Source organism: Triturus cristatus, chromosome 9 (genome assembly GCF_964204655.1).
Source record: "Triturus cristatus chromosome 9, aTriCri1.1, whole genome shotgun sequence".
In the NCBI taxonomy this organism is placed as follows: domain Eukaryota; kingdom Metazoa; phylum Chordata; class Amphibia; order Caudata; family Salamandridae; genus Triturus; species Triturus cristatus.
Genome location: NC_140592.1, coordinates 84,313,495 through 84,336,630, shown reverse-complemented (window position 1 = coordinate 84,336,630; position 23,136 = coordinate 84,313,495). Strand labels below are relative to the sequence as shown.

Below are 23,136 nucleotides of genomic sequence, written 5' to 3'. Positions count from 1 at the left end.
TGGACCAGTAAACATATTGGTACAGCACTGCAGGTGTGACATCAACGTGGTGTGGGGGCTTTCTGGATTGTACATCATATGGCTGACCTATGGTTTTACATCCATGCTGGGAGTACGTATGAAGAAGTTGGTTGAACAGGAGAGTATAGGGCGTCAGGCTCACTTCTTGACCAAACATCATTTTAGGCTTCCAATCACTTAACAAATCAGACTGATACGCCATGACTGCCCTGATCTATGGAAATACAGTCTTAAACCCTGTGAAGTCCTAAAAGGTCCCATCAATCCAGCCCTTGTTCCAAATGCTCACGACCATGCCGCATAATTAATTTTTTTATTTAATTTTGAGTGCTCCTTCCATTTTGTTTTTTGGATTTTAAACAAAAGGGCTAGAGGCACAGGAAATAACGTAGATGTTAAAATCAACAGCTCTTGGCAATGGTTTTTGGGGAAGTGTTCTTTGTGGTTTCAAGTTTCTGAATCCAGCCAGATTGGTCAGACGCCAACATATGCAGAGGATCGCAATAACGCAGGTGGGTATAAAGAACCGCCTGGGTAGTCTTGACATCTTTGCATGTTTTTTGCCGTTTACGCAGTCCTGCTGCTGTCCTGCAGTGAAGAAACCAGCAGCATAACAGGCACAAGTTCTCAGTTAGGGAGAGAGAATCCAACGCTGCATCCTGAACAGCAGCAGCCGGATAGTCCACTGGTCACTGCTCATTCTGCTGCCCTTCTGTCACTGTAGACACAGCTCCTTGGCCCTTGTTAACATCACTGATGCACACCCACTGTCCATCCACGGATTCCTTCCACAGAGTCACCTGGAATAAAAACCGGAAGTATGAGGCATGCATAAAATGGCTTATAGTGCCCCCAAGCATCAGAACATATAGACAACAAGAGCATAAGAACTACATGTCATCAGTGCGAAGAGGTGGTGTCAGAACAGTCTCATCAGGGCCAGAAGGCACCATGCATGGAATATTCTACTCTTTGCCTGCAGCGCCTAAAGAACAGCCAAACACTTCTCATTGGATAGCATGGACTACATGCTGTGAAATGGACTCCTTTAAATGGTGGCTTCTGCATAGCGAATCAGAGGCCCCAGGAACCAGACTAGACTCGCCATCATCTCCACAGAAGCTCAGAGGAGAACGGCAAACTGCTGAAGTGGTGTTTGGATGAAATATCGAGAAAACATATTGTGTGGAACAAAATATCACATCAATATTATCGGGGACAAAAATATATTGAAGGTAAGTTTCTATGGGAAAGGACCGTTTACAAAAAAAAAAAATATATTATATATATATATATATATATTCACTTAAAAAACCATAGGTTTCACACACGTTATAGTTAGGAATGAACATTAAAAAAACCTTGCAAATTCACTTAGAAAACCATAGGTTTCACACATGTTATAGTTAGCTGGACATTTCACTCGTAAAAAAAACATTGAAATTCCCCCGTTATAGTTAGTTCAGATAACTATAACTCGCGCGCCCGCAATCTACTGCTCATGACGTCACATATTACATCACTAATGACATGGTCAGTGGCATCACTCATGACATCACTGATGACATCATCCTTGTGATAGAGTGGTGGTCGCGCGAGTTATAGTTATCTGAACTAACTATAACGGGGGAATTTCAATGGTTTTTTACGAGTGAAATGTCCAGCTAACTATAACATGTGTGAAACCTATGGTTTTTTAAGTGAGTTTGCAAGGTTTTTTAAATGCTAATTCCCAACTATAACGTATGTGAAACCTATGGTTTTTTAAGTGAATTTGTAAGGTTTTTTTTAAATGCTAAGTTATGTATGTTTTATTATATTTTTTATACATTTATTTTACAATAAGCTACCTATGTATATAGTTATAGATTGACTGTATCCTGTAATATGGAATGGCTCGTTTAAAAGGTTTTTTTTTTTTTTTTTTTTTTAAGGCTTTTCACCCCGCGATTTTTTGGAAAAAAAAAAAAATGTTTTTTTCACCCTTCGGGGTCCTTCAGGGACCCCCTGACAAAGGCTAGGGGGTCAGGAACTTTCTACCCTGCCCCCTTTTCACGTTCTCCACCTTTCTTTTTCACTGTCACACACAAAACGGCGGCCGACACTTCCTGATTTCGACCGATTCGAATGTTGACTGACATTTAACCACTAATCAGAATTACGCTTGCGCACGTTATGGTGCGCGCTTATAGATATTTATGTGCTTTTAACTGCAATTTTCTCAGCTCAGGAACTACTGAACAGATGGACACCATATATGCAAAAGGCACATGCCTGACCTGAGGACTACCTCTTTGCCAAATTTCAAGTAATTCTGTTCAGCCGTTCGGGCTGTTCCTTCGACTAAAGGTCCTATGGGAAAATGCATGGGGAAAACGCATTTTGGGACCCCCCTTTTTTCTCAGCCCCCGCTTGACGAATCACCCCGAGACTTTCAGGGTAGGAGCTGAGCGGAACGCCCCATTAGTTTTGAAAATTTCGCGAGGATTCGTCAACCGGCGCCAAAGTTATTCAAAATAGAATTTTCAGATTTCCTATGGAAACTCGGTCCTAACTATAAACTGGCGACCGCCAGTAGATTATAAATATATATATATATATATATATATATATATATATATATATATACACACACACACACACACACACACACACACACACACACACACACACACCTAGTTGTGGCTTTGCTGGCAGCTTCCCGATCGCCGGTGGTGCGGGTCAGAGTCATATACCATGTACGCCTCTTTAAAATATTCAAAAGCTCCTCGCTGAATTGAGACGAAGCCCGCACTCGCGTTCAAAAGGAAAATCTTGTTTTAATAACATGAAGTGCTTGTAAAGATAAAACGTGTTACAAAAGAATGCAGGGACGCGTTTCGGCTGTCAGAACAGCCTTTTTCGACCTTGAAATACACCATATTGGTTCAGAATTTAAAGGCTCCCCACAAGTGAGGCTAATAACATCAAAATGGAAGAGTTACTGCCGTTTCTTCAAACTGGCAACATTTAAAGGCACATTTCCGTCTGTTTGCATACACCGGAGGTACAGCAAGAATTCGGAGTCCGGAGCCCGGCGCCGTAGTATGCTCATGACAAACCGTGCGTTCAAAGGGATCACGGCTGCAAAACGACAGTACTTGAGTTTTTTTATTCAAATTCAAGCAGTTCTATTGCGAGAAAGGAGGGCAGCGCTGCAGCGGCCATAAGATTGAACAAACATTGCTGAAATCATGCTGCGAAGTGCGGGGATGATAATGGACATTTTGAGGTACACTTGCCTGGTTATGTGAAATTAATAATGCGAGAAAAATGCCTGCCAGCACTCGTAAAAGCAGCGATATAGCAGAATATTAGTGATGAACATTGAAGGTGCAGAGTAGGCCGCGCGCACCATGGCAAGGATTAAAACAGAATATAAAAAGGCAGCCATGTCTCATTTTAACTGCTGGGATAAGTAAACACGTACTTGCTTTACTGCTGGTGTATGCAAACAGACGGAAATGTGCCTTTAAATGCTGCCAGTTTGAAGAAACGGCAGAAGCTCTTCCATTTTAATGTTATTAGCATACCTGCGGGGAGCCTTTAAATTCAGAACTAATATAGTGTATTTTAAGGTCGAAAAAGGCTGCTCTGACAGTCGAAACGTGTTTCTGCATTTTTTTTTTAACACCTTTTACCTTTATAATTACTGCATGTTATTAAAACAAGATTTTCCTTTTGAACGCGAGTGCAGGCTTAGTCTTAATTCAGAGAGGAACTTTTGAATATATATATTACTTCACCAATTTGCCCAGAGAGGAGGCCGCACTCCGTCGCAGGTAAGTATTAAACCAATTTATTCCAGATACAGCCAGCTTCCCTTTCCTTCATAGTGCCCCCCGGCCTGACGCGTTTCAGGGAATCCTTTCCCTTTCCTCAGAGGCCCACATGAGCAGACTAAAATGTGTGCTGCTGCACTGTCCCCTGCACGCTTTTCAAATTTATAATTGGCCTCCGGTGTGCCCATTTAATTTTTTTCACTTGCGCATTGCATGCTGGGACCTGCAGTTCCTTTCTGCACCCTTTCTCCCCTCCAGTGGGTCGAGTGCTCATGTGCGATTTCAGGGGCCAGTGTTACCATCCATTAGGCATTTCAAAAGGACTCTGGCTGTCTCCCATTTCAGGAATCTGCTCCGCTGATCACAAAGGAAAATGCTTTCCCCTCGCGCAGTCCATGTTAATTTCATTGGTGGTGCATTGCCTCCACGGCCGGAACCGCCATGTATGAATTACTTCACCAATTTGCCCAGAGCTGAGGCCGCACTGCGTCGCAGGTAAGTATTAAACCAATTTATTCCAGATACAGCCAGCTTCCCTTTCCTTCATAGTGCCCCCCGGCCTGACGCGTTTCAGGGAATCCTTTCCCTTTCCTCAGAGGCCCACATGAGCAGACTGGAATAAATTGGTTTAATACTTACCTGCGACGGAGTGCGGCCTCATCTCTGGGTGCAGAAAGGAACTGCAGGTCCCAGCATGCAATGCGCAAGTGAAAAAAATTAAATGGGCACACCGGAGGCCAATTATAAATTTGAAAAGCATGCAGGGGACAGTGCAGCAGCACACATTTTAGTCTGCTCATGTGGGCCTCTGAGGAAAGGGAAAGGATTCCCTGAAACGCGTCAGGCTGGGGGGGGGGGGGAAGATAGATAGATAGATCTTTACCGGGGGCCCCCGACCCTGCAGGGCGGGCCCAGTGAACAGGAATGGAGAATCCTGCTGATGTAGAGACACTACGAAAAACAAAAAGGGCCAAACTCCGACTGAAATACAGCTGACTTTTATTCGTCAATGCGTGGCAGACAGGAAAAACACTCATTTCTCCTTACGCGTTTCAGCATTTTTGCCTTGGTCACAGGTGAGTGTCCTTTATAATCCAAGTGGTCACATGGCCCATAGTGCTCGACTACAGGCCCCAGGATGCACTACAATTAGTGTTTCAGCAAGTGGCATGGCGCAATATTTCATCTTGCTTTAATAGCGCGATTCAAACACCAAATGTCACACAGAGTAAATGCCATCATTTCAAAGTGCAAACTGTGAAAAATAAACGTTGCAAAGTGCATGTAGTTCTGTTACCACGCTCTTGTAATTGCTGAAATGCAGAGTTACCAGAGAGAGAATTAACTCTCTCATCTCCCTTTCTCGCGGATGTTCAATTCCCCAAATCGCCTCGGAAATCCAGTGGCTGGTTCGTCAGAAGAGTGGGTCATGCCCCCTTCCATTAAATGTTTGCACAAAGGCTCCACTTTACCGGGGCCCCCGACCCTGCAGGGCGGGCCCAGTGAACAGGAATGGAGAATCCTGCTGATGTAGAGACACTACGAAAAACAAAAAGGGCCCAACTCCGACTGAAATACAGCGGACTTTTATTCGTCAATGCGTGGCAGACAGAAAAAACACTCATTTCTCCTTACGCGTTTCAGCATTTTTGCCTTGGTCACAGGTGAGTGTCCTTTATAATCCAAGTGGTCACATGGCCCATAGTGCTCGACTACAGGCCCCAGGATGCACTACAATATATACACACAGACACACACACCAAAGGTACGTAGATGTGGACTTAAGAATAATAAAGCTATACATACCCATTTGCACTTAGATTCTCAATAGATTTGACACAATATTCTGTCAGCACGATATTGGTCATCGCTAATCTACCAGACATCCACTGGAGTACATCATGTGAGGCAAGTCTAATAGGGTATGCTAGTCCACAGCAAGGAGGCATGTAGGAATTAGGACCGCCCCTTACCACTAAAACAAGAATAGCAGCCCCTCCTAGGTACGTGCGAGCAGATCACAGTGAAAGCAGGGGCCTTCCTGAACCAACGCCTTGAAGTCAACGGGCTCTTTTAAGAACAATCTCCGTGCAATCCCCGTGTGGGGAGACAGAATAGTCCACTGCTGGCGGCCAAACGCTGGCATAGAGCTCCATCGATTTTACAGCTCAGTATCTATTTGTTGTTTTAAAAAAAATTGGTTAGACGGGAGCAGTAAGGAATGGACCTTTCCCCGACGGTACCGCACGACAGGGAGTGAGGTGCAGGCACGGCAAGTGACTAGAGGAGAGTTGACGGCATTCAAAGGGAGCGAGACATATAGAAATTAAAGGCGCAGGACTTTGTTTTTTACTGTGGTTGGCCCAGAACCTCTCTTCGCAACGGACCTTGGTGTGGACAGCACAAATTCATAGCAAACTACACGGGGCTTTTAACTCTCAGTCTATTTTACCTGCGGGACTGCGAGGACCAGAGTGCTTTCCTTGCTGCTGATCACTCGCACCTGGTTCCTCTTCCCGCCCCTCCCTCCGGCCAGTACTTCACGCCTCGCGGCCCCCGCTTTGCGGGTGCCGCTCGCAGGCGCAGGACTTTGTTTTTTACTGTGGTTGGCCCAGAACCTCTCTTCGCAACGGACCTTGGTGTGGACAGCACGAATTCATAGCAAACTACACGGGGCTTTTAACTCTCAGTCTATTTTACCTGCGGGACTGCGAGGACCAGAGTGCTTTCCTTGCTGCTGATCACTCGCACCTGGTTCCTCTTCCCGCCCCTCCCTCCGGCCTATTTAACCCTCACCTGTTCTCGCGTTAGCGGGACGCGTGCGGGGCGTAGTCCGGGCCAAGGGCGGGCCCGTTCTAGCCCGTTACAGACCGGGAAAGACCGGACTGGGCCATACCTCTTTCATTTGCTTCAGTGTCCCGGCTACCAATTGTCTGTCTTGTGTTGCTTTAACTCCAATTTTTTGTGATTATAGTTTAAAATGGCAGCTAGGGAAACTCGTAGCAAATGTCTTGTAAGCAGTGGATCTGTATCAGGGACTTTAGATGCCTTTTTATTTCGAGCCAATTCTCTATTAAATAATGAGATAACGGTTCGAGAAGCGCCTTTCCATAGGCATTGAAAATGCCAAAAGATCCTCATTGGGTCATATTGCTCATGCAAGAACGCCTGACAAAGTTTCTTTGCCCGGTAAACAGGCATTATCTACTGTTATCCCTGCTACCCCGGTCTCTAACTCCCCTATTGATAATGAGTGTCTCCACAGAATGAATAATGCTAGGGTATCGCCTTTGAAAAGCCCCAATTCCAATCCTACTACAAAACAAATTTTGGCAGGTAGGAAGCGCTCTAGAGCTGTTAGGGAGGGGGCCATTCCTAAGAGGAATAAAGGCCCTCCAATAAAGAGAAACAAGTTGCATAAGTCATCAGTTCTTCCCCCCCGTACTGATATTGTCCCTGAGAGTATCACAAATCCAAGCGCGACTCCCGTCGCTATAAGTAAATCTACATCCACCATGATTACTTGTCCAGTTCAGGTGGCCTCCCCTCATTCCTCAGCTACCCCTACCTTCAACACTAATATGGGCACAAACACTGAACCCTCCTACAAAGATGTAAAGGCTCTATTAAAATCCTTGCTTGATCCTCTTTGCATTAAATTGGACCAATTGGAGGATAGAATAGCTAATCTGGCAAGGGTAATTGAGTCTTACTCCAACCCCTCCGCTGTTTTACTTTCTTCTGATAGGGGGCGGGGTAATGTCGCTGCATCGCAGAGCACAAGCGCCTCAACTACACAACTACCCATACATACTTTAGCACCCTTGACTTTGCCAGCACAGGTCCCCACAGTCCCCTCTAGTAGCTCTATCCCTCCCTCTTCTACTGTGATAAACGAAAACTCTCTAGCTAGGGTAGAGCCAGACCTGCATCAGACCATAACCAGAAATGCTCCTATTACTGGAGTATATCAACCCCCAAATCTCCCCCCAGAGGCTGCCCCGTTTGTTGTAGTTCTAGCGGGAGTCCCTAAACTTACCGAGGGAACCATCGAATCCTTCTCATCGCTCAAGAACAAAGTGGTGAGTTGGCTTACAAAGCATAGACCCCTCCCCTCAAATTTTTCGGGTGAGATCTTGATGGTTCGAAGGGTTCAATGGGTGGGCAATACTAAGAAAGGTTTTATTGGGGATTGTGTGATTATAACTCTGAGGGATAAGGGTGCTGTTTCTTTTATTCTAAACTCTTCCCACGTGGGGTCTGAATCTTTAATAAAGACTCTCCCACTAGCTTTTTTCTATCCCCCTTCCAGAAGACACCAGGAACATGACTATGATCAAGGGTGGACACGGGTGGGTCGCAATGGATTTTGTAGTGGGCATATTACCAGATATGAACCACAGGGCCCTTCTCTATACCTTGGGGACTACAATCGATTTAGATGTCTTAGCGAGATTGATTGACTGGTCCTAAATCCATCTTTGACCAGTAGGCCGAACCACGCTGAATCATCTACCCAAGGAGAATTAGACAGGGGAGTTCCTAAAACCATATCTATGGTGCCATCAAGCCCGGTTTTATATCCAAATCCTACTATAGCGACCACCAAACTGCTAACGGACGAGGTATCTAATATTTCATCACAGACCCTGTCCTATGCGAACTCCCCTACTGTCCCTCACACTGGGGATAATGTCTTTGTCCTATGCCCTAGTCCTCCTACTATAGCTGATTCCCCAAATCTAACTATAGATGCCCCTACCAAAGGAGAGCTTAAGACTGATGTCAACCTTATCTCCTGGAACGTAGCGGGCCTAAAGAACAAACAGATATGCAATGAGTGGGGTAATTTTATGGACACCTTTGATATCTGTCTGTTACATGGGCCACGGAAAATTACCAACGAGAGGGGTTTGCCTCTTTTGGCATTCTTGCTCTATCCAGTGGTAGGGGGAGACCTTCTGGAGGTCTTCGCACCTGGGTTGCAATCCACCTGGGTGCTAAAGCCAGGCAACTCCAAACAGGCTCTGATGACATCTTATGTGTTCTACTGGACCTGCCTGAGAACAGGCACTTGGTTCTTCTAAATGTCTATTCTAGACCTTCCCCAGGAGGAGGCGAATCTAAGGTCATTACAGCTTTGAATGATTTCATTCTGACTTTAGATCCAGATTACTCTGTTATAGTAGGCGGCGATTTTAATTGCCAGTTTGAGCCGCTTAGTCTCTCTTTTCAAAATGACCTTGTGGCGGAAGACACTCACTTAAACATACCTGACCCCATGATTCCCACGGTTAGAGCTTGGACCCCATTAGTATTACAAATTCTTTCTCTTACCCTCTCCCTATCTTTGAGGGCCTGCAATGGCCGATTCAAATCCGACCAGTCTGGACACACCACTTTTAACAGAGCTGGGCACTTGTCGATCTTGGATTATATCCTGATCGATACAAAATCATGGGATAAGGCCCTAGACTTCAGAGAGGTCGTTCGTGATGATAGTGACCACAACGCCCTTACCCTGAAATTAAAACCAGACCATTGGGGATTTTCAACGTATCCCAGTGGGGTGTTTCCTCCTTTGCAATCTTTAACTCTGCATAATAATAAACGAAGAGTTAAATGGTCAAGCATCCTTATGCGTCCTGAGAAACTGGCAGAAACTTATAGATGGTACTTCCCTGCCTTAATGAAATGGCCGGTGTTGTGCTAGATTGCTCTTCCGTGGAAAGTTTATCTAGCCCCGTTACTATCCATACTCAGCTATCTATGAAACTTCAGGACGTCTTTTCTCGTTCAGAGGCTCCTAAGGCACTTGTGGTCAATAAGCAATCCTGGTATACAGGTGAATGCAGGAAACTAAAAGCGGAGTTGATTCTGGCAATAAAAGCAAAGGATAAACCCAGAACTAAATCACTCCGTGCCCTTTATAAACAACAGACCAATAGGGCAAAGAAGTCCTGGGAAAACGACATGTGGGAGGAGCTAAGAGTATCTTTACAGAATAAGGATTTTAGGGCTTTCTGGGCCATTGTTAGCAACGGAAAGAAAGATCCTGAGGCCATCACGGGTTCCAATATAGCCCCCGCAGTGTGGGAAGGGCACTTCGGGGGTCTATATTCTATAGTGGATTTTAATTTACCTTCCTCAGTTGACTTTTCCCCCAATACAGCTTGTCGTGCTGAAGTTATCCCACGAATTAAAATTAAAGAGGTTGAAAATGCCATCTGTATGCTCATACCTAATAAAGCGCCGGGCCTGGACAAAATCCCAGGCGACCTTTTTAGGTCTGAACCTACGGTATGGGCTCCTTACCTATGTGTCCTTTTTAACTCCATCTTGTACGGCGCAGATCCGCCAGTAACCTGGCGTGGTGCTGAGATAGTCCCTATTCACAAAAAAGGCTGTCCTTTACAGCCCTCGAATTATCGCCCGATAAGTCTAATTGATACGACTCAAAAATTATTCGGGCGTATGATTTTGTACAGATTACAGGCCTGGGAAGAAGAAAATAACGTTCTGAGCATTTTGCAGGCTGGCTTCAGGAAGGGTACTTCAACCCTTGATCAGATATTTCGTCTCCAGGTTATATTCTGGAAGACTGTGAGTGTAGAGGGTGGCAGCCTCTACCTCATTTTTGTTGACCTAAGGTCAGCATTTGATCTGGTCCCGAGAGAAAAGCTCTGGGCCGTTCTGCAAATGCTCAATGTTCCCCCCCTATCTTTTAGATGTTCTGAAGAATTTACACAAGACCAACTTCGCTCAGGTTAGATGTGGGAAGTATGGTGAACTCTCTGAACGTTTCCCTGTTAGCCGAGGAGTCCGACAAGGATGCGTGTTAGCGCCTACGTTGTTTTGTCTATACATCAATGGGCTTATAAAACACCTTTTAGTCCTAAAAGATATTGATGTCCCTAGGCTCGCCTCGGGCAAGGTTCCTGCCCTAATGTTCGCTGACGACACTTTGTTGTTGTCACGCACTCCTATGGGAATCCAGCGAATATTAGATGGCTTTGTTGACTTCTGTAGTGACAGGGGTCTTGAGATCAACCTAGCCAAAACGAAATTTATGATCCTCAATCCTCCTAAACGTACTCGCCCCAGCCCAGTTCTGAATGGTATCCCCCTTGAAAGGGTGAAAACGTTCACTTACTTGGGGATTACACTCCAAGAAGATCTGGGCTGGGGAGGTCAGAAGGTTATTTCCACACTCAAGTTGACCCAAACAACAGGAGGTATGGCTAGATTGTTTAGCGGCACGGTTTTCAAACCAGCGGCTCCAGTGGTAGAAATCTTTAAAACCCAAGCCAGACCTGCCTCAACCTATGGAGCAGAACTATGGGGTCATTCCAAAATAGATAGTCTATCGAGGGTTGAAAACTCCTTTATTAGGAAATTATTAAGTTTACCCCCTAGCACCCCGTTGGTCCCAATTAGACTAGATTTGGGACTGCTTCCTATTGAAGAGGTGGTGGCGGCACGGCCTGTCCACTATTGGAAGAGATTATGGTCTAACCCAGACCTGGAAATTTTTAGAGATGAATTTCTGGAACTCTGGCCCACACTTAAACATATGAAGATTCCCTGGTTAACCCACATAAGGGATACTTGTTCCAAGATTGGTCGCCAGGAACTCTGGGATACCCCAGAAGGTTCCTGTCTATCCGTTTCCAAAAGCAATCTTGCTGAAGAATTAAGATATTTCCATCTAACACGCTTGCACATGAATCCAAATATAGGCAGGCTGACTGAGCAGTTCCTTCAGATTAAACTGAACTATGGGAGGGAGTTATTTTTGGATTTGATTTTCCCTCCCATTGCCAGGAAATTATATGTTCAATTTAGAATGGGTACCTTACCACTCAGGTCTTTTACTTCTAGATGGGACACCAACAAAAGCATTTCATGCCCAGCATGTGGCTACAAATTGGAGGATGAAATCCATATGTTTTTTGTTTGCCCTGCGTATCTCACCCACAGGAAACGTTGGGTAAAATCAATTTGTAGGAACCTTGGTTTTAGAGACTGCGCTAATGCCCTGCGAGTTTTAAAATACGACACCCATCCCCCAATTGTGTTCGCAGTTTCACGTTTTTTAAATGCTGTATGGTTCCAGCGTAGGAAATTTTCCACCAATTATTAATAATGTGAATATTTTAATCTGATTATTTTATTCTGTTATGGTGGTTAAAATGCGATCTGCTTTTGTTGATATATAATTGCTGTATTGTATTCTTGCTTTTATGGCCTTTGTGGCAGAAATAAAGTTTTTTTTTTGGATTGGAAAAAAATTGCACAATGAAAATAAAGTCCCAGGACCTACGATTTGAGGAACTGGCGGATGAATGATGGAGTGGGTGTTTTGTCTAACTGTGGACTCAATTTAGGTACAGCAAGTCCTTCAACATTCAATTCAGTCGGTGCGACAGACAAAGGCCTGCCTAGCTCCAGGTTGCATACACTGTGTTGCACTCAATTAATGTACAGGGTCCCCCTCTTGATATAAAGTGCGAAGGCCCAGAATGAGAAATGAAAGAGAGCCCATCCTTGCAGACGTTTTTGACTTTTATCTATTCATGTGCAGTATTACCACCACAGGCCACAGACAAAGTTTCTCATAGATCAGACGACACTTCACGGAGAACAGAAATCAGAAAACGTCACAGAGGGTGAAAGGTAAATTGTGGGCAAAGTGCCCATGCCACACCTTGAGCACAGAGCACACTTCGATGATCACCTTCGAGCTTTCCAGCCAGCAGTGCAGGGTGGACTTTGGAATCGCTTCTGAGCACGCACACGTCCCAAATCGAACTCTAAATGAGAGTGCACCAAGACCAGGAAGCTGCGGCTTCCTCGTGCCAGGAAAAGTCTGATCACACCCAGACGGCAACCGGCACGTGGCAATGACCGCTTTCATAGAAAGTCGCGTGTAGAGGGCAGCACACTTGCCTGCATTCATCACCACTGTAATTGTTGTGCTTAAAAAAAAAATCTAAGAAGTGCAGAAGGAAACCTCAATTGTGAGAGAATTCCTAAAACAATTTACAGTGAGTGACAGGAGCCCTTGTATTTTCAGTCTCTCACTGAGCGATGGTCGCACTGTGTTCCGACAGAGTTACCCCTTCAAAATTGTGTTTTTCCAAACGTGAGAGACACTTTGTGAATACCACAAGCACATACATTTGTGAGTGTTGCCAAACTTGCAGTGTATTTGCAAACTAGAAGACCGAGATTTACTTGCATGGAAAACGATGCGAGTACATCTTTTTGTAACTGTAAAAAACCACGATTTGGGCACTGCAAAAGGGTCTTTCTTGATACTTGTAAAAAAAAAAAAAACTGTGCGTGTAGGATGTATAGAAAGTAGATTGGTCTGTCGGGCCATACAGGGTTGTGGCAGACCAGCAATATGTACGAACAGGGCATTAATGTATCGTGTGTGAAACTGCCGGATTTTGCTCTCAGTTTTTAGGCAGACTGTAGTTTGAATGTTAGACAGGTAGGCTTTGATCTTCGCGTGCCAACTCACTCAACCACGCATCCCTTACCGACCCATTTTACAGCACCTAGCCGCACCCACCCCCCTAAACTTTTTCATTGTGGGATTATCATTCTATCCCCCCCCTACTCATTTCTTTGTTATTATATTACCTGATGTTGCCGGGTATGTTCTTGCACCTCCACCCAGGTTTTCTTAATGTGCCTGTCAACCCCCCAACAACATTTTCCTCTGCTTCTTTTGTGTACTTCTTTTGTTTATACCCTTCGCCTTCTGAAGTGGTTTTCTTATTAGCTGCCCTTCCCATTTTTGTTCTTGCATTTCTTTCCCAGAGCATGGTAGACATAAAAAAAAACCTACCACAACATTTAACATAACATTTGTATTTGTAAAAGCGCACTTTCACCTGTGGGCACCTAGGGGATGAGTAACGGAGGTTTATTGATACCCAACTCAATAGTACTCATTTTATCGACTACAGAAGGATAAAAGGCCAACAGGGGATTGAAACCTGTGACATGAGGTCAAACACAGGCCCCTTACAGTGGATGCATTAGTCTACTAAGCCACCAGACCCAGCATCATTTATTGTTAATCTTCCTAATGCTTTGCAAATTGTAAGGAGTTTTAGGTTTGATTAAACAGGATCGGAGATCAGGTATACTTTTTCAAAAAATCTTTGGATTTTATGGTAAAGAAATTTCCTCAATCTGACGTTGCCTCAAAATGGAATTCAGTCAGCCCACTCTTGTCAGGCTGGTGTTTTGTTATGATGATTGAATCCCACCTAGAGAGGGCAAAGCAACACAAGCCGCTAGATGGCACACTAAAAACATGAGTAAATAAAAAAATAGACCTGTTAACCTATGAAACTATAGTTCTTTTTCTACAGAATACATGTAACAAAGGCTTTGTCTTCGCGTCAATCAGTACAATCACTAGCATAATTCTGTCTTTTCAATTTAGGTAGAAAAGTCGGATCAGCTTTCATGGTACCCCCACTTTTTGCTGGTGTCAGTATTTTATTTGACTAGTCTGACTGGGATACTGCCAATTATGACCCCAGTCACTGTGCTTCCTCCCGAAATTTGACATGGTAAGAACATCTGTACCTCTACAATTGGTTACTGGTGTACCGCTATAAGTCCCTAGTATATGGTACTGAGGTACCCAGGGCATAGGTACACCAGGGATTTCCCAGGGGCTGCAGCATGCATTATGTCACCCATGAGAGACCACTCAAACTTTAACTACAGCCTTGCTATGGTAGCCTGTGTGAGCTGGTGCCAGCACCACTTACGATAGATATAGGTTTCCTTATATCGGAGGTCACTACACTAATAAACTATAAGTCACCCCTAAGGCAGGCCTTTAAATCCTGAAGGCAGGGTGCTGGGTTATAAGTGTGAGGGTGCCCCTGCATTAGCAGAACACCCCTACAAACCCTGAAGTAGATTCTCCAGGCTTTGTAAGTGCGGTCAGCCATTTTGAAACCAATAGTATTGATTTATTTGACAAGTTTTAAATAGCGCTGGCTAGACCCGAAGGTATCAGAGCGCTTTACATGAGGATCCGCAGGTTACAGGTTACGAAGTTACAGTATCATCAGAGGAGAAAAACATGAGATTACACAATAAAATGAGTTATTAGCGCGTGGCCTAAACCAAAACTCGCATCAAATGGGGAGAGAAGAAAAAAAAAAAACAGGGGAGAGGAATGGAGATAGTGACAGGAAGACCGGAGAGGGCAAAATACTTCAGGGAAAGTAGCACAATGAAGCAGTCCAAGAGGAAGACAGATAAAACCGAGAAGAACTGCGAAAAACAATGCCAGATGTCCGGCTGGGTAGGTGACGGCCAAGGGGGTGAACCATAGCCAGACTCCTCTATGGCTGCCTGGGACAGCTTCACCGGTCAACGACCAAGGGTTGTTAGGCTCCGCGGTAAGTACAGATATTTTCTGTTTCCGCCCATGAGGCAATGTCATAGTTCTAAAATGAAAGGAGGCCTTTTCCCTGCTGAATCCCACACATAGGCGGTCTTCCTGTTTCTGATCTCCAGACACCAATCCAGTGTACACGAGGGGGATTCATTGGAAGAATAGCAGAGATGGAGTGGCTTGGACCATTACCTCCTCATCCCACTACCCCCTCACTACACCTTGAGCGAGTGCTCCTCCCACCAAAAAAAATCACCCAGTCGATTAAAAACACGTTTCCCACCCCTCAGTGACGCCATAGAACCAGTCATGTGATCCCAATAGTGAAAGCACGAAACTTACAGCCTGCTTTGCCTTATCTGCTCCAGGTGGGTTGCCAGGTAGAAGTTGAGTAGTGGTTGTTTATTTCGGTTTGTTTTGGCTTCTTTTTGTGATGGTGGCCTGGTTTAGCAATCAGGATTGAGTGGGTTCAGTTCACTGGTATAGAAGTAAGGGCATTGCCAGGCTGCCTGCAGTACAGAGGTCAGAGGCAGGTGACTGTGCAGGGTTACATCCTGGCTGATGGGGACAGCCGCCCGCCCTCCTGGGATACCTCAGGAGCGAGCAGAGACCATGCCTCGCCCATCTGGGATAGGAGTTGGCCTAACGGCTAGGGCAGCCAACCTCGAATCTGGGGATTACGCGACAGCTAACTATATAGTCAAAGGAAGGTGTAACCACCTCCTACACAGGACTTAGTGAATTGGGCTGGGGTGGGGGTGCTTGCCAGCACCACCAGACTGCTTTGAAGGCCACATATGGTGCCCTCCTTGCATACTCCAGTTGGAACCAGTTCTGGGATCCCTTGGCTCCCGCTCTGGCGCGAAACTGGACAAATAACATGAATATCCTCCCCTCTAACCAGCCCCTCCTCTGGGAGGGACCCCTGAGTCGTCCTAACACCTTTCTTAGGGTATAAAAGGGCTTACCTGTGGGTGGGTCATCAGAGTCGCCGTGGGACAAGACTCGAGCCTTAAACCACATCACTGTTCGACCATCTGGACACTTAGACTTCGCCTAGACACTGCAGAAAAGAAGACTCCTGCTGCTCCTGGTATCACTGTTCTGCACGTTGTCTGGGTCTGTGCTTCTTACAGGATCTTCAACAGACCTGTGAGCATCAAGGACACCCGAAGTAATCTCCCTTGGAGTGAAGGAGTCATTGCCCTGCATCTGCAGGTACCGCAACGAAGCTGACCGGTCTGCTGCTCCGGACGTCACACGGACTTCGAAAGGCTCAGCAACGCAAGCAGTAGTTCAGCAACTCCCTCGAGGCCTGAGCTGTTCTCTGCAATTTTGAAGCCAGAATCCCTGGTCTGAACCGCTGGGACCGAACCCCTGTGCACTGTCGACTTGCCATTGCCAAGGCTTGTTGGCTCTGCACTCCAGACATCTTCGGTCTACAAGAAGCTCCAGCATCTCGTCCTGCCAAGTACAGCATATTCACTGCATCCTCTGCACCATGGGCCTTCCTTCTTGGTGAGCTGCTTGAGGTACACTTGTGACTCCTGTACTTTCGGCCTGTGGGTCCTCGTGAGGATCTTCTCCTGCTTCAGTGGGCTCCCCGGATTGCTTGGGGCCCACTCCAACTCCTATGCTTGTGGCGAGTCCCTTGGACCTTGCTGGTCGAGCTGCTGCTCCTGCTTTGCTTTCCACACATGTTACAGCTGCCAAGTCTTGTTGGTGCTCCCGCCAGACACAGACTTCTTGGTTCTTGATTTCCAACATGAGACAGCTGGTGCACAGCTTAGGGCCTTCTTCAGTGTTGCCTGGTCCTCACAGCTGCAGCGACAAGGTCACCGTCAACTCCTTTGAACCATCTGTCATCGTGGGCATTGCTCTTCCGTGCCTTCGAGTGGCATAGACACTGTCCCCTCTGCTTACAGGTTCTCCTCTTCAAGAATCCACCTTTTGATTCTACCAGACTATTGCACAGCCTTCTACAGCAGCATCTTTCCTGAAGTCCTCTATTGTGGTCTACAGCGGTTTCAGACGTCACTTTGCACCGGTGTACCCGGCTTCCCTAGAATATGTATCCTGGTTCCTGGGGTATCAGGGTGTGGTGACTCTCCAACCTTCTGTCTTCCACAGGGTTTCTTGAAGGTCCACTGGGAAGGGTCCTTCTTTAAAATGGCAACCGCAACTTCCCCGTTGGCTTCTATTGGACATGCTGCTGTGTTTCCACTCTGCACACACCCTCCGTGGGGTTCCTGGGTACTTCCCTTGGGTGCTTCCTCCGAGTCTCCTGTTCCAAGTCCCGATTTCGGTCGCAGTTCGCATACCACTTTCTTAATATAGGGTTTGGTCTCCCTTGGACACGACTGTATTTTGTGCTTACTTTCTTGTTACAATTGAAGTATTCTTGTGTATTTGTGTTTACATCTCCGGGTAGGAGAGATACTAATGTGTTAGAGAGTGTAATAAATAGAACTATTTTGATATATACACTGTGCGGTTCTTTTTCATTTAACCTACACTACATGATTAGATCTGGTAAAACAAGCTGCTTATCACTCCTTCAAGATAAGCTGAAGGCTGCTCTCCACAGCTACCACTTAAGAGAGCTTTCTGTGATTGTTTAAGACCACTAAAATCACCTTAAGGGTTGTCTGGATTAGTGCAAGGTGCTTCACTTAAATAAGTGTGCACCATATACTAAGCCAGCCTCCTACAGTTTATTAAGGTCCACCACAGAGAGCAACACTAACCACATCCACGCCAATAAAAAGGGAGCATGACTTTATTGGCTGATACAAGCTTCTATGGTGGGCCAAAAAGCGGGACGTCCTAATGGAGAAAACGCCTCCTAGAGGATACAGAAGATATAAACAGCCCAGAAGCTCCTGCCCCCTCCTTCCTCACTGGTCTCACAGACTTGGCTCTTCATGAATGAAAGCTTCAGCGTATCTGCGAGCACAATGCATGCAAAACCTCTGTCATGGATAGTGGCTGGTAAAGGGGTGAAGCCTCCTTGGACCCGGTCTCTCCATCTGCTTTGCCACACTCCTCTTGCCCCTCTTGTTTGGGAAGATAGGGGCAATGGCAGCGGTCCAGTCCTTTGGGTCACTGAATATGAAGGACAGCGAGACCCAAGGGAATAGGGAAAACCCGCTCCTTTTTTCCTTGACAACGGTGTCTGGCCACATCACTCCCCTGGAACATCCATTTAGCACCAGGAGAAGCAAACGAGATGAAATAACAGTGGATGTGGCTTGCTGCATTGCAGTGCTGACAACAGCAAGCATTGCCCGGTGCTACTCCACTGCCTCAAGGGAGCTCTCAACATGCTAGAATAGTTTCCTGACAGTGATAATGCTGGTCCCAAGAACTTACAAAATCTAAGTGATAAACAAGCCTGCTGGCACAGCAGCTCGATCACATCATACTTCAGCCAGCTCTAACCTTCTTTGCGCAGATAGCTGCACCCACCTTATTATCTCCGCCAGACACAGCCAGGATGTTGGCTGTAATGGACCAGCTCACATGCCACACCACATCATTGAACTTGTGTAGCAACCGAGGGGTCCAGGAGTTGCCAGCTGCATCGTCACACGTCCAGATGAACACTCTGCCATCCTGGAGAAAAAAGGAATATAAGGTTAGTATCACAAGAGGCACACCTGGAAAGGTAGCAAGTACAGGGGGATGTGCCTCAACAGCTATTCGTGTTGCTCTAACTGAACTGCCCAATGTAAACCAAATGTAGCAGCATTTCATTGTGGATTTCCAACAGTGTCCTGTAATACTAGTGAACTACATTACTTATCCCAGTAAGTTATCACCTTGTATCGCTTCCAGCGATGGAGTGGAATGCTCAAAGTGAGATATCCACTAAGTAGACACAAACTTTTAGCAGTGACAAAATGATTGAGTGTTCATCTTTTGTAGACGCCACATCTTGGAGACAAACCCATGTTCTCTCTAGCAGCGCACAGCTACTGAAGCAGCTAAGATTACTTAGGGATACCAATCACTCTGCATCTTTACGAGAGTTACTGAGACTCACAACCAATGCGTCCTTAAGATTAGCTTAATTCTTCCTCACATGATCAAACAAGGAATGAAAATGGCCACTGCCTCCCTCCTAAGACTGAAAAGTAGGGAAGCTAGTAAGACAACAATGTGGCAGTGAGAACAATATAAAGATGGTTGAATTGTGATGGTAAATATCATTCACAAGCAGACATTCACAAGCAGACATGAAAGACAACTCTCTGGGCATTCTTAAGCCTTATGTATGCCTCACCTGTGAGCAGCTGGCAATAGCACTTGTGGGCAGGCCAATCGAAGGTGCCCAGGCCACATCCCGAACCCAGTCACTGTGCGCCTCTAGCTTCTGATCTTCTTTCCATTGTCCATCTTCCTCTCTGAAATGAAATAAAAAGGGTGATCAAATCCATCACGAAGAGGAGAGGCATCCAACAAGAACTTCAACATTAAGAAAGATCAATGGCCCTTTAAGATTCTTCCAACATAGAACGATATTTTACTCAAAACAGAAGATTCTAGGGAGAATCCACTGCAAACACTTCAGCAGCTCTTAAAACCCACATTTATAACACTGCTTATATGAGGATCAACAAGTTCTGCACCATCCACTTGGGAGTATGGGGAAGCTGTAAACATCACCTGCACTAACACTTTTAAAAAGGGCTTGCCAGGGACAGAAAGGTACCACACACATGCTGGCACAGGTGCTTATTATCCTGACTCAAACTGTCTTACTACCCTCCACTCCATTTGCAATGAATCGGAGCAGACTGTATCTTTAAACTGAGGCTGTATCTATCTAAATTTAATATTCAGATGCAAGCAGTCATGCAGTTGAATACAATGCCCTAGTTCTCAAAGTACCAGTCAGAGCAATAGTATGACATTTATTTTATTTGAAAAGAGTATCTATCTGTAGATTAGGTTCACAGTGCAACATGTAGTTGTGGAAAGGAAATAAACCATACAGATGACTGAAGCATGTGTACATTGATGATGATCTGCGGGAAATAATCAGTGAAACAAAACAGGTTTTGTGTTGTCCAATGTTTGCAAATGTAGAATTTCATTCATAAACATATTAAACAAAGTATATTGTATTTATATGTATATTTTCAAACCTCCACAAATGCAAACACTTCTAAGCGCTGTTTCTGTAGTAAAAATACATAACCTAATCACTCTGAGCTCTCCCTACAAAGAAAACATTCCACAATAAAAAATAAAAAGATTTTTTTTTTTTAATATATTGGTGTTTCTCTGTCCCCCATGTTGCCATGAACTAGAACGGGAACAACCATGTTGACTTTTAAGACCAGATATGAGAAGTTCATTTCAACAAGGTTGTTACCTGTGGAAGATCTAAGGGAAAATAGATGTTTATTCAAAAAGGCAGACCCTTGCGATAATAGTAATATCCTCTTGAAATGATGTTTGAAGTAGGGTAAGAGGCTTGCACAGGACCAGGGCTCAAACCAACAGCCAAAACAATACTCTGGATGTAGGTACAGGCATACATCCACGGAAGACTAAAGTCACCACAGCATTTTGAAGAACTGGTTTATAGGTAACCATTACTTTGGCCAGTGAAAATGAGGGGTATTCTAGCATTCTCTTCAGGCAGCACCTTGGCGTTTGATTAACTACAGAGAAGAACTTGTAGGTTATTAATGCACATGACCTTGTAAAGATAGAGTACTAAGATATACTACTTGCAACGCGGTTCGCCTGATAAAACAAGCTTTGCATATTTGATTTTGAAGCATCGGGAATGCAAATCACAGGAGCCTTTAACATTTAGGTATTAAGACAGTGAAATAAAAAATGTTTAAAAAAAAACAATGGGTGTGGCAAAAGGACAGAAACAATAACCTGAATTCTAGGTATTTGGAAAAGAGAACTCCGTGACAAGGAATGGGACCATGACACCCACAGAAGACTACGAAGTGAAACAGTAATCGGCTTCCTTCCTATTCATTTTTAATTTCTGACAAATACATGTTTACTTTAACCAACATAGGCCACCTTTCACTCATTTAGAGTAGAATGAATTAAACCCATCATGGCATACCTCTGATGGCACAATATGCAGATTACTTAGGTCAAGGCATACATTGGTGGGTGACACTAACAGTCTAAGGACTGCACATTTTCATGGGGTATGGACAAACATGTGAACTGGTATTAAGGGAGATTAATCCAACATTAGCGGAGTTTATAAAGCTCATTGATTGCCCCTTTAGGAGCAAAGGAAATTTCTATAAATAAAGTTGATGGATTGAAAATGCTGTATATTTTCTACTCCCCTGTTCAAACCTGTAACAGACCCTTACTGCTGAGATTGATATAGCGATAAGACTTACTTCCAGATTTTAACTAGGTTATCACAACCGCCAGATGCAAATCTCTTGATGTAATTTGGTTTCTGACCAGACGGCTGCTCTACGAGGCTACCGGGGACAACTGCAGGTGCCCAGCTGACAGCATTGCATCCGATCTGCATGGGGAAAAAAAGCAAACTAAAAATATGTCTTGCTATGCACTTGAACACTAGTCTACATAAGAAACACGTATTGGTGCCAGTCCTTTTGGCTTTTCAATGCTTGTTTTGGCCACGATTTTTATAAAGCACTCGAGGGAGCTGCTAGGCCCACGCCAAGATTGTTAAAACATGATAGAGAAAAATAAACAAAGAAATGGAAATGGAACAATGTTTAGGTTTAAAAAAAAAAAAAAAAAAAGCACACAATGCCACAGTAGTCCTGGCACTGAAGGGAACTACTTAGTGTGCTCTTTGTGAACCAGCAGAATGCCGTCACTCACGGCGAAGTTAGCCAACAGCTGAAGTGGGCTGACCCATTGATGTATACTGTACAGGGTGACAGAAAAATCTAAATGACACAATAACTGACAAATGAATAAATAGGGCTGGCTAAAATTCCTTATTAATAAGTATATTATATATCTAATTTTACTAAAAATTAAACATTCCGAATGCAAACACATTTCTTATTGCAGAAAGTTAATATTCATTTTATCTTCATTTAGGGTACGAAATGAAGCAGAAATGCTGCTCACAATACTCCCTACTCCAACAGGAACACTCACCTCCCTATAATCGTCAGTGTGAGAGTTAGTGAGTTTGTAGCATGCATTTTGTCAACTGCTGCATTAGAGACCAAATGTGATAAAGCATTGGGGTTTGCAATTTTTTTCTCCGAAGGACAAAGCTGAGAAGAAGGCAGAAGGTAAGAAAGGAAGTATTTTTTTATTTTTTAAGATTAGGAAATATGTGAAAGGTGGATACGCAACCCACCCCCTTCTCTTGCATTTAAGCTGTACTACTTTGAGCTTTATGAAGCCAAATGCAGCACGCTTTCTACTCAGTACAGGTTTCACGAATAACTGAGGTCTCCTAACCCTTGGTACAGTCCCACAAGAGGACTGGCCAAAGAATCCTCACTATTGGAACGAATATCCTTTCAGCGATGAGCCATTAGGCACACTGTTCTGAGAACAACCAATGCGTGCAAGTAAGGATCATGTGCGAACAGTCCACATTTGTAGATTAAACCCCACAATGTTTGTTTTGTGACAAAGTTCTTCAAACAACATATTTTCCTAAGCTTTTGAAAAGCGCCAAGAGGACACGGTGTCAAATAAAGGCTTTTTTTTTTCGCTTCAGCAGAGGCCAACATATCTGTTCCCTATTCCCAGTTCGATCTAAGATACGTTGGCCAGTGCTGAACTTGTAATGGCTAGAAATGGGATGGGGAGGCAGAGCCCTTTTGTGGCAAAGCTGCTCCATCCACATTCTTCCATAGCATC

The 23,136-nt window shown here is 44.7% G+C and overlaps 1 protein-coding gene across 1 annotated transcript in view; it reads right to left on the bottom strand.

The window, feature by feature from the left end:
* Positions 1–320: 320 nt before the first annotated feature.
* The window catches only part of SEC13 (SEC13 homolog, nuclear pore and COPII component), a 46,329-nt gene continuing 23,513 nt past the window's right edge, over positions 321–23,136 (bottom strand). The window contains exons 6-9 of the mRNA XM_085624470.1: positions 21,672–21,805; positions 19,565–19,685; positions 18,748–18,894; positions 321–821 (exon numbers count right to left, since the gene is read on the bottom strand). Coding sequence (XP_085480596.1) covers positions 711–821; positions 18,748–18,894; positions 19,565–19,685; positions 21,672–21,805 — 513 coding nt within the window. The 3' untranslated portion in view covers positions 321–710. The remainder of the gene's footprint in view (positions 822–18,747; positions 18,895–19,564; positions 19,686–21,671; positions 21,806–23,136) is intronic.